Here is a 12,750-nt window from a genome sequence, read left to right as displayed (position 1 = left end):
TTGCATATGAGGGGTTGGTGGAGGGAAGCCTCCTCTTGTGACACTCTGCCAGACAGATATTAGTATTGCACTACATACCCAGTTGAAAAAGATTGCTCTCTTAACCCTCACTTCCATCACTCCCAACTGTGAATAATTCTTCCAGTAGGCAATTATAATGACTTGTTACTTATAGTGACAATTTAAAAATTACTATAGCCTGACAGAATGAAAGAAGATTGTATTATAGTGGCTGATGTATAAAAATGTATATATTGTAGACAAATGTATACAAATATATACAATGTATACAAAAGTATACAATATACTGTGTATACAAATTTATACAATATACAGTGTTATACAAATTTATACAATATACAATGTATACACATGTATACAATGTACACAAAATGTATACAGTATACAACGTATACAAATGTATACAATATATACAATGTGTAACAATGTAAACAAAACAGGTAGTGGTCGAGTAACATTATTGCGTTAGCCGTAGTTGCACAACTGCACCTTTTGTTTACTCACCAGTACAAATGTTTCAGGGCCTCACCTTGCACGACGTATGCTGGGTCCAGGAGACACAGGAGTGAAGGAAGTATGTCCTGGAGCTGAGCAGGCTCACAGCCACTGACACAATGAGACAACAGCTTGCACACGGCCCCGAACATGGTAACAAGGTCGTAGTTTTCCAGCTTCTCAATGTCCACCAATATCCTGTCATTATAAACTATATATGTATTTAAGCCTTTATAAGGCCAATAAAATTGTGTTTACCAGCTACTTAAAAGTCATCTGACTAAAAATAGGATTTATATAAAAATATAAAAGAATCCTTTTTTAAAACCGTCAGCTTTGAGTATATTGTAACTTAAAAACTGTATCATCATTTAGTCTATAGTTCGGTTTTGCCCAATATTTTTAGTAACTAATTATAGTATTTCTACACAATACACGACCAAGAATAATCACAAACGATTTTGTTAATGCTATGGAAAAGATTAGTAAAGACTACTGATTCACAATTTCAACTACAAGATTCCAGATATGAGTGCAAAAATTGAGGATATAAATGTCTCTGACAATATGAAATTTCACAAAATGTTAACTTTATTAAAATCTCTTTATTAAAATATTAAATTTTATTAAAATATACAAAATACAAATAATGACTCGAGCTCTTTTTTTTCATTAATTCACAAGTACGGTGATCAACATTTAATGGACATAGTGGTTGATTTATATTTATTACTTTTTACTTGAGTGCAATGAGAAAGAATTAGGTCTAAAAGAATTTCTGCATCATTAAAGAATCAAAATCATAAAAGCAGATTAATTACCAGTCCTATTAGGACTCAACTGTACTGGCGGCCATCTTGATTATAGCCTCATAAGAACCATGTTAAACCTCATGCACTAATACAGCCTTATTTTATCTATATAACAATGAGAGATGTCTCATTTTAAAGGTGTAATTAATACACATTGAAAAGCTTATTAGTACAGTAATTCCTATAATAATGTCCTATAAACAATATTGTTCAAGTAATGAAAAAGTCACTTAAAACAAATAAGGTGTACTTGGATGTGTATTAATTACATCATTAAAATGAAACATCTCTCATCATTTTTTAAAACGCTACAGTAAAAAAAAAGGTGAAAAAATAAATGACATTTAACATTGCTCTTGTAGGGGAAAACTTAAGGTCATTAGTCTACAGCCGGTTAGTAATGTACCAAGCTTATCAAGCTCAGGGGAAAAGAGGTGAACTTTGCTTTCGCTAAAATCTGTACCAACTTAAACCATCTATTGTTTACAAAATGATTCCAAACGATTTCTGCTACTACAATCGGTGGGATGCAGATGACCTCACCTACACATAGCATCGGCAAGGCCACTCGACACTACCAGCTGAAGCGTGTTGTCTGGGGCAGAGGCCATCAGGTTGTTGACCAGCCAACAGCCAGCCCTGATAAATCTCGGATGAGTGTACAACATCCCGGAGCTGGCTTCTGCAACATAATGACAACTATAAAATTTAAAATATTTTGGCTATCTCATATTTTAAATAATATGATATTATCATTCTTGGCCACATACACTCCCAATACTTAAAAAATTTGGCTCCAGGATTTGTTAAAAGTAAAATAATTATATGCACCATAATTATCTACAGATTCTTCTGAAAAAATCAGATATAGGTTCATAGTACATTTGTATTTTATACAATTTTTAAAGTATGGGTGCACATCCGAAAATCACCAAATACTTGACCGGTTAAGGAAAATATTTATGATTGTATTTGAATTTTTGAATTAAAAGAGAAAATCTTTATTGTATAGCACATTCAGACTGAGAAAGCTCAGCCTCTCCTCCTCCGCAGTACTTATCGTAATATGCAATCTTAATTAGCGTCACCTCTACCTGTTTGTTTGGACGGGCTTGTAGGTGAGACCAGACTGACAAGAGTCTCATAACTCCTGGTACTTATCATAATATGCAATCTGAATTAGCGTCACCACTACCTGTATGTGTGGAGGGACTTGTCAATGAGACTAAACTGACAAGAGTCCCAGAACTCCTGGTACTTATCGTAATATGCAATCTTAATTTGCGTCATCACTACCTGTATGTGTGGAGGGACTTTTCAATGAGACTAAACTGACAAGAGTCCCAGAACTCCTGGTACTTATCGTAATATGCAATCTTAATTAGCGTCACCTCTACCTGTATGTTTGGACGGGCTTGTAGGTGATACCAGACTGACAAGAGTCCCAGAACTCCTGGTACTTATCATAATATTCAATCTTAATTAGCGTCACCACTACCTGTATGTGTGGAGGGGCTTGTCAATGAGACTAAACTGACAAGAGTCCCAGAACTCCTAGTACTTATCATAATATGCAATCTGAATTAGCGTCACCACTACCTGTATGTGTGGAGGGACTTGTCAATGAGACTAAACTGACAAGAGTCCCAGAACTCCTGGTACTTATCGTAATATGCAATCTGAATTAGCGTCACCACTACCTGTATGTGTGGAGGGACTTGTCAATGAGACTAAACTGACAAGAGTCCCAGAACTCCTGGTACTTATCATAATATGCAATCTGAATTAGTGTCACCACTACCTGTATGTGTGGAGGGACTTGTCAATGAGACTAAACTGACAAGAGTCTCAGAACTCCTGGTACTTATCATAATATGCAATCTTAATTAGCGTCACCACTACCTGTATGTGTGGAGGGACTTGTCAATGAGACTAAACTGACAAGAGTCCCAGAACTCCTGGTACTTATCATAATATGCAATCTGAATTAGTGTCACCACTACCTGTATGTGTGGAGGGACTTGTCAATGAGACTAAACTGACAAGAGTCTCAGAACTCCTGGTACTTATCATAATATGCAATCTTAATTAGCGTCACCACTACCTGTATGTGTGGAGGGACTTGTCAATGAGACTAAACTGACAAGAGTCCCAGAACTCCTGGTACTTATCATAATATGCAATCTTAATTAGCGTCACCATTACCTGTATGTTGGAGGGACTTGTCAATGAGACTAAACTGACAAGAGTCCCAGAACTCCTGGTACTTATCGTAATATGCAATCTTAATTTGCGTCATCACTACCTGTATGTGTGGAGGGACTTTTCAATGAGACTAAACTGACAAGAGTCCCAGAACTCCTGGTACTTATCGTAATATGCAATCTTAATTAGCGTCACCTCTACCTGTATGTTTGGACGGGCTTGTAGGTGATACCAGACTGACAAGAGTCCCAGAACTCCTGGTACTTATCATAATATTCAATCTTAATTAGCGTCACCACTACCTGTATGTGTGGAGGGGCTTGTCAATGAGACTAAACTGACAAGCGTCCCAGAACTCCTAGTACTTATCATAATATGCAATCTGAATTAGCGTCACCACTACCTGTATGTGTGGAGGGACTTGTCAATGAGACTAAACTGACAAGAGTCCCAGAACTCCTGGTACTTATCGTAATATGCAATCTGAATTAGCGTCACCACTACCTGTATGTGTGGAGGGACTTGTCAATGAGACTAAACTGACAAGAGTCCCAGAAACTCCTGGTACTTATCATAATATGCAATCTGAATTAGTGTCACCACTACCTGTATGTGTGGAGGGACTTGTCAATGAGACTAAACTGACAAGAGTCCCAGAACTCCTGGTACTTATCGTAATATGCAATCTTAATTAGGGTCACCTATACCTGTATGTGTGGACGGGCTTGTCAATGAGACTAAACTGACAAGAGTCCCAGAACTCCTGGTACTTATCATAATATGCAATCTGAATTAGTGTCACCACTACCTGTATGTGTGGAGGGAATTGTCAATGAGACTAAACTGACAAGAGTCTCAGAACTCCTAGTACTTATCATAATATGCAATCTGAATTAGCGTCACCACTACCTGTATGTGTGGAGGGACTTGTCAATGAGACTAAACTGACAAGAGTCCCAGAACTCCTGGTACTTATCATAATATGCAATCTGAATTAGTGTCACCACTACCTGTATGTGTGGAGGGACTTGTCAATGAGACTAAATTTATTTATTTTTTATTTATTTATACATTCCAACGGCAATGCCATTTTAACAATACAATGAATTGATGACATGCGAATAATTGGTACAAACATACATGGATACAAAGAAACAAAATTGCATGCTTAAGATAACTACAAACAATTATATAAACGTGTAAAATAACATAATTATAGAATATGTAATAATGATAATAATAAATACGGGTATGTAATAACATAATAATACAATTTGCTATATCAATGTAATAAATTGCAATATATAAGTAAAAATATAATAAACCAACAATATATACACAACAATAATAATATGACGTTACAACAAATCCATTAATTAGATCACAAAAGTATAAACTACAACAACTGAAGTGCAAGTTAAGCACAGTATTTATAAGTAACAAAGAGCAGGAACTGAGTTATGTAGGTCAGAGAGAGAAAAATGGCAGGAAGGGTCAAAGTAAAGGCAAAGGAAGTTTGGTCAGTGGATGGGGAAGAGTTATGTTGAGCTGCAGAAGGTGGTGGATAGTGTAGCAAAGAGTTTAGACAGCTTGGTTAACCACATTCCCCTCAATCCACATATAAGGACACCCATTTCTTTTTCAGTGTTTTCAGATTCGTGCAGAACAGGTCTAGCTCGGCAGGAACGCAGTTTCCAACGCTATGTAGTCTGGCCATGGGTCCGTTCTTCAGGTAGTTTGTCCGATAATATTTGCGAACAAAGAGTTCAGTTGACCTGGTAGTGCGTGGAATTCGAAAGTTTATCATAGCAAGAAGATCAGGACAATCAAGGGATCCATTGATAAGCCTTGAGAGAAAAGCTAGATCAGCAAGCTCACGGCGAACTTCCAGCGGGCAGAGGTTGAACTGTTTCATGACGTCATCGACAGGGACCTCATGGAAAAGAAAGCCCAATGTAGTTCCAACAAGTCGAACAAATCTCCCTTGAATCCTTTCAAGCCTGATAATGTGATGTTGGTAGTAGGGGTTCCAAACAACTGAAGCATATTCTAAGATCGGACGTAGAAGAGACTTATATAAGATTGAGATGGAGTGTGTAGATAGGCCACTTCTAGCTGTACGTGACAGAAGACCCAACAAACGATTAGCTTTGGCACATATGATGTCAATGTGATGATCAGGTGAGAGTGCGTGATTGAGATGCACGCCAAGATCCTTTACAACCTGTACCCGCTGCAATCCCACGCCCTGAATGTAATAATTGGCATGTACAAATTCTTCACCCCTGTGAAAAGACATCACCATGCTTTTCTTAGCATTCAGCTGCATGAAGTTTTCATCACACCATCTAGAGACCCCATCAAGGGATCTCTGGAGACTAGCACTATCCTCAATTGAATTCAAAACACTAAACAGCTTGATATCGTCAGCAAACATAAGAAAATTGCTTTCGATGACTTCCCCAATGTCATTTATAAATATGTTGAAAAGATAAGGTCCCAGTAGAGAACCCTGAGGCACTCCAGACTTGACTAGATAAGGATTAGAATAACCACCACCAAACCTGACTATAGACAATCTTCCGGTCAAGTAACTCTTAAACCAGGATAAAAGAGGTTCAGATATGCCATATGAATCAAGTTTGGAGACCAAAAGAGTGTGACAAACCTTGTCGAATGCCTTACTGCAGTCCAGGTAGATTGCATCGACTTGAGCGAAACTTGAGAAGGCTGATAAAATGAATTCTTCATATTGGACAAGGTTTGTGACGGTTGACCGGCCGCTAGTAAATCCGTGCTGCCTTGGTATCAAAATAGTGGATATGAGGGGCTTTAGACTTTCAAGGACAATAGCCTCCAACATCTTCGTGATAGGGGACTGTATAGTGATGGGCCTATAGCATGTAGCTGAGTCTCTTCTTCCATCCTTATAGATTGGGACAACAAAGCTTGTTTTTAAAGACGATGGGAAGAATCCCTCCTGTAAACTTGAGTTGATAAAACGCGAGAGTGGGGTGCAAATCAAGTCGCTGCAATAACGAAGTACAACTGGAGGAATGCAGTCGGGTCCCACACCCTTTGAGATGTCCAAGGAATCAAGCTTTTGTTTCACTTCCTCAGGGCTGCATCTTATCTGAGAAAGATATATGTTACAATCTCTCGGAATCAATGCTGGGGAGATATGAGTTGACTCAGAAAAGACACTTGAGAAGTGGCGAGCAAACAAGTTGCACATTTCATCAGGAACAGAAGATTCATCATCCCCAAGGGTAATTTTTGAGGGAAAAGAATCTGTGCGTCGAAGATTCTTGACGTGGCTCCAGAAGACTTTTGGGTTAGTAGAGATCGTCCTATCCACATGTTCGATATAAGAGTTATAGCAATCAGTTGCAAGAACTCTGCAAGTAGTTCTGGCTCTGGAGAAGGCCAAGTAGTCGCTCTCACGACCTGTAGTTTTATAGATTCTATGTAGTATTTTCTTGTTGATAATCTTGGACTTTAAGTCGGAGGTAAACCAGCGAGGGAATGGTGATCTTCCGATCCTTTTAAGTGGTGTATTCTTCTTAATCAGACCACTAAGGGTAGTGATGTATTTATTGAATTTTTCCTCACTATCAGGGGATGAGTGTTCAATAGTAGAATTGAGGATGTTGACATCGGCTCTCAATTGATTGATATCACATTTGAAATAATTTGGTGATAGTATATACTGAGGTGTGATTGCTAATGAATGAAGACTTAGATCCATGTCTAAAGCAGGATGGTGAATATCTTCGTTGACAAGGGAATCGATGGACCTGTGCACATCGCAAGGCAAATCAGAGAAGAGAAGGTCCAGCTGGGAGCCTCGAGCACTCAAGATGTCGCTTCGCTGCAGTAAACCGAGTGTGTTTGTCAAGTCATAGAGCAAGTCAGAAGAAACCCCAGGACTATTGGCGCTATTCAAGTTGAAGTCACCTACCAAAACCATGTTACATTCAGGGCCTACTTGAAGGTGTAGTTGCTCTAAGGCATCACATAAGGACTGGTAGACACAGGTTGGTTGATTAGGTGGAATATAAGCAACGCAAAGCAAAAGAAGGCGATGACCATACTTCAAAAGAACGCCAACAGCTTCAATATTATCGCAGGGAAATTGCACAGATGAGGAGTTTAAGTTCCTGTGCATAGCCAAGAGGACGCCCCCTCCACTTCGCTTGTTACTAGTCATGAGTGATCTATCGCATCGGTAGACCTGAAACTGTGGGAGACCTAGCTCAGCATCATGAACACCAGGATCGAGATTGGTTTCAGTGAGTGCAATTAATTCGTAAGAGCTAAGGTTTGCATTTAAAGATAGTTCGGTTAATTTTGTTCTAATTCCATTTATGTTCTGATAGTAACCCTTTAATTTACATGCATTGCCGTTGGATGAGTTTAGTTTTTTTTAGGTGCATTTGTTTTGACGATCCTTGGGAAGCCACTCCTGTACTTGATTGTCAGGTCCTTTTCTCCAGCTGTCAAGCGCGATTCAAGTTCCCGACGAAGATTCCTCAGTGAAGAAAGCTCCAAAGGGGTTCGATCCCTAGATAGTTTCACGTCTTTAAGGGATGGGTTTAAGGAGGAAATTTGTTCAGTTGAGAAGCTACTCAAAACCTGATTCATATCACCCTCAGAGGGTAAGATTAGTTTGATTGGTCTAGGTTTTCCAGCCACCACGGAGCCCAACCTGAAGAACTTTATGCGAGATACATCAAAGTCTGGAATCGAACTATGAATTATGGAAGTTAGAAGACTAGTATCATGAGCTTTGATATCATGTGGTAGATTATTAGTTGACTCAGGGGCATTGAAAACAATCAAGTTTTTCTTCCTAAGATTGCGCTCATGCAACTCCTCAATTACGCTATTGATACTTGAACCACTGCCAGAACCATCGCTTTGCTCAAGGGTAGTCAACCTCCTATCTAGCTCTTCAAGCTTGGGCTCAATAGTATTAAGCTTTTCTTGTATGGACTGAATTTCAGTTTTAATAATTTTAGTGTCATCAGGGACATCACTTAATTTATTTACCATAGTGGCCAGGCTATCGACTTTACCAATTAGAGTGCTCAAAACAGTCGAAATATCGGGCGATGCTTGAGTGTTTTGGGGAACGCAATCAGCCCTAGTGCAGTACCACTTGATGGTGCTGTTGCTTGCAATTTTAGTGTATTCAGTTTTTGGGACGTTTGCGCATTGCCTATGGAACCATCTATTACATGGGTCGTCACATTGTAAGCCCTCCTCGTCGTCCTTAACCTTCTTGACACAGACGGGACATATTTCCAAGCATATGGTATTCATAATTGGAAATGAAAAGGATAAAGTAGAGATTGGGCTAGTTTAGATGTATTGCGGTGTTGAAATGTGACTAATACAATCAATGAAATAACAGTTATCATACATACATAATAAACAACAATAATAAATATCAACAACAAACATAAATATATATATAATATAAATATAAATATAACATAAATATATATATAAACATCAAACAATAATAAATATCACAAACAAATGCAAATTAACATGAACAACAATTGTGGTATTATATAGTCCGAGGTGAAATCTAGAAGGCCGTGGAATTTCAGGTCATGCAGTTCACTCCTCACAGCAGTTCACATGGTGATGACAGCAGACGACCGACACAGGAACATTGAATGTTGAACCATGACATTGACTATGGAATGATGGAAATGAGCCGAACCAAGGATGTCAGGATCGGCAGTAGCAGTTCAAGAATCGTGGGTTACAGAATGTAGACAGTTAGTGACACAGTTTCGCACATATTCGTCGTAACTCACAGTACTCAGAGAACAGTCCAGATCAGGCAAAGGAAGCAGATCGACAATTTCAGCACAGGTATAGACTTAAATGTACCAACAAAGCAAATGCTAGAATAGACAGTCAGCCATCTTGCAAAGCAAAAAAAAGGGTCCCTAAACTAAACTGACAAGAGTCCCAGAACTCCTGGTACTTATCATAATATGCAATCTTAATTAGCGTCACCATTACCTGTATGTGTGGAGGGACTTGTCAATGAGACTAAACTGACAAGAGTCCCAGAACTCCTGGTACTTATCGTAATATGCAATCTTAATTAGGGTCACCTATACCTGTATGTGTGGAGGGACTTGTCAATGAGACTAAACTGACAAGAGTCCCAGAACTCCTGGTACTTATCGTAATATGCAATCTTAATTAGGGTCACCTATACCTGTATGTGTGGAGGGACTTGTCAATGAAACTAAACTGACAAGAGTCCCAGAACTCCTGGTACTTATCGTAATATGCAATCTTAATTAGGGTCACCTATACCTGTATGTGTGGACGGGCTTGTCAATGAGACCAGAGTGATAGAGTCCCGGAATTCCTGGTACAAGTTTATCTTCTTTGCAGACACCGCCAACTCCTGCAAACAAACATATATACATAGTCTCACTGTGTTGTAATTTTCATACATTCTAAACTTAAATTTATACAACAAACTCTAATGTTAAATAGTTTTGTGTTAAAAGATATTAAAGATGGTATTTTAACTTCTTAACGTTATAATGTTTTACCTTTTGCTGAAGTAAGACAGTTCAGCCATGGAATTTGGCTGAGTTTTTGTGAAGCTTAAGTCAACAGGATATCTTAACAAGGAAGTGAAGTATAGACTTGAAGTTTCGCATAAAACTTTGTGTTCATTTTTGACTGAAGATGTTGGAAATCAGTTATTTGTGTACAGTGATTATATTTGAGGTTTCTTTACCAATTTTTTTCAGAATGAGATCGGTGTTGTCATTTTGCTAGTAGCTGCCAAGCGAGACTTCCCGAATAATGATGTTTTTTAATGCATTAATAAAGTTTGGTTCTCAATATTATGTACCAAATTGATAAGAAACTTTTAACTGAAACTCAGATCTGGCAAACTGAAGTAGGGAAATACATTGATGCAGACAGGTCAATATTTCAGTTCCATGGGTGTTGTACAGCTTGTTTACGTCAATCATATCTAAAAATATTTCGGAGCACAAAGAGTAAAAAGAATTAGAAAAGCTGGTTTTATGAAGTTGTGACAGATCGGTAATATGCAGTACAAATTAGTGGAAGTTCACAGCAAATTATAAGGCGGATAAAGTCCAATTAATTCTCATAATTTAGCCTCATTACTGATGGTGACATTAAAACAGGTGTGAACGTTACAATAAATTAATAGGGTAAAAATCAAATAATGCTATATTGAAGTAAATTCAAATAGTTAAATTGTAGCGATTACAAAAGAAATTTATATTTTATAAACTGTATAAACCAAGATTTCAAATTTCAAACTTATTAGTTTATGTCCTTGATTGAAAGTGGAAGAGATCAACTTCCGTTATCCCCCACTCTCGCCCAACATCGTCTCTTTTCTGAATTGGCATTCCAAGTGAAAACACCTCGTCACTATGGGAGCTCATATAGATGATCAAATTTGTTTTATATTTATTGCTTCCTGGTAAAATAGAAAATAAATGAGTGTACATTTGTACAATGTAATGTAAGAAAACACATTTACCTATAAAAAAATTATATTTCTGAAGTAAATTATAAAAGAATTGGTGAACTTGAGCAACCATGCCTTGAGTAAATGTGAACTGTATTAGTGCACCTAAAAACATATAATGAAGATTAAATACTAAATAATTTAACTCTTATGGAATTCATTAAACGAGTTTTACACCTTTTAAAAAAATTGACACCACCTACATTGGGCAATAAATGACGCAAGACACGACTCATTATAAATTGAAAATAAATCCAGTATAAATTGATTCCAAAAATGTTGTGGGACATTCTGACATCTTAAAATTTACCACACCAAATACTGGATAATTTTGATTCCCACATCTCGACCAGTAGCAAATTGACCACCAACGTGAGCCGCAAACCTACACAAGAAACAACATGGGGCTAGACAGCAACATTTCTGAACTGAAACAAAATGGTTTAACCAACATGGAGCAGATATAATCCGACCTCAATCAAAGTTTACACATGTATCTAATTACCTTGGAAGAAGAGTTCTTGACAATGTTGGCCAGCAGGAGCGCTGCATGCTCTCTCACAAGACTGGCTTCACTGTGATCCACAACTACCCTACAACAAATGCATATTTCAGTAGAACATCACACATTGTTCATTTATAATATAGTCGATTGTTTACTTAAACAGAATGAGTTTTAAATATCTTCCAGTTTTGTATATTCTGTCGGGTATCAGTACTTCATCGTGATCATTGTTGGGAAATAAATGCTTTATTTTGATATAGCTGACATCTATGGAGAGAGGTGTCCCCCAAGGATCTGTCCTAGGACCAGTCCTGTTTGTGCTCTTCACCCTTGACCTTCCGAAATATGTTCAAGACTATAGTTATGCTGTAATGTTTGTTGATGACACAGTTTTGCTGACTTGTAATAGCACCACAGAGCAACTAGAAATCAAAAGTTTTATATCAGTTAACTTAGCACAAGAATACTGTCATAAGAATGACTTGGTTTTCAACGAAAACTCTATACAACAAAACATCTGGGTGTAGTTATAGATGAATGCTTATCGTGGACTACCCACATGGAGTTTTTATGTAGCAAACTGGGCTCAGTTTTGTATGCAATTCAAAGAACTAGAACAATTTTCACTGTAGAGGCAGTTAAAGTCGCATACTATGCACTTTTTGAAAGTTGTGTAAGATATGGAATTTTGGTTTGGTGAGGCACATCAGGAGGGAATCTCCAGAGAGTTTTAGTTCTACAAAAGCGTGCTGTAAGGATACTAGCTGGGCTGAAGCCAAGAGAGTCATGCAAGGATGCATTCAGTGAATGGGGAATACACACAGTACCCTCCATCTATATAATTGAAGTAATTATGTATGCTGTACAAGAGAATCTACAGAGATTTAGCCACATCCATCAACATAATACAAGACATTCCCAACAGTTTACCCTACCTGCATATTGCCTAGAACACTTCCAGAGAAAGCCATCCTATGCCGGAGTCAAGCAGTCAAGAGAATATATAGTCTTATAAATATATTTATCTAAGATTAAGTTTAGAAGACCACCGGGTTTGTCTGTTGGCACTGGAATTCACTTGACTCATCCAAGTCTGAACTCTGCCGGAACAGCACGGAGAGACGAAAGCTTATCAGCTGTTTGGGTAACCGGACTGC

The 12,750-nt window shown here is 37.9% G+C and overlaps 1 protein-coding gene across 1 annotated transcript in view; it reads right to left on the bottom strand.

Annotated features, from left to right (window-relative positions):
• Nucleotides 1-12,750, bottom strand: part of LOC124367938 (rotatin-like) — an 84,590-nt gene that overhangs the window by 22,623 nt on the left and 49,217 nt on the right. The window contains exons 23-26 of the mRNA XM_046825152.1: nucleotides 11,594-11,681; nucleotides 9,879-9,972; nucleotides 1,872-2,010; nucleotides 551-714 (exon numbers count right to left, since the gene is read on the bottom strand). Of these exons, the coding sequence (XP_046681108.1) occupies nucleotides 551-714; nucleotides 1,872-2,010; nucleotides 9,879-9,972; nucleotides 11,594-11,681 (485 nt within the window). The remainder of the gene's footprint in view (nucleotides 1-550; nucleotides 715-1,871; nucleotides 2,011-9,878; nucleotides 9,973-11,593; nucleotides 11,682-12,750) is intronic.

This window comes from Homalodisca vitripennis, chromosome 8 (genome assembly GCF_021130785.1).
Source record: "Homalodisca vitripennis isolate AUS2020 chromosome 8, UT_GWSS_2.1, whole genome shotgun sequence".
NCBI lineage: Eukaryota > Metazoa > Arthropoda > Insecta > Hemiptera > Cicadellidae > Homalodisca > Homalodisca vitripennis.
The sequence above is the reverse complement of the archived record's forward strand: the minus strand, read 5'-3'. Positions and strand labels throughout refer to the sequence as shown.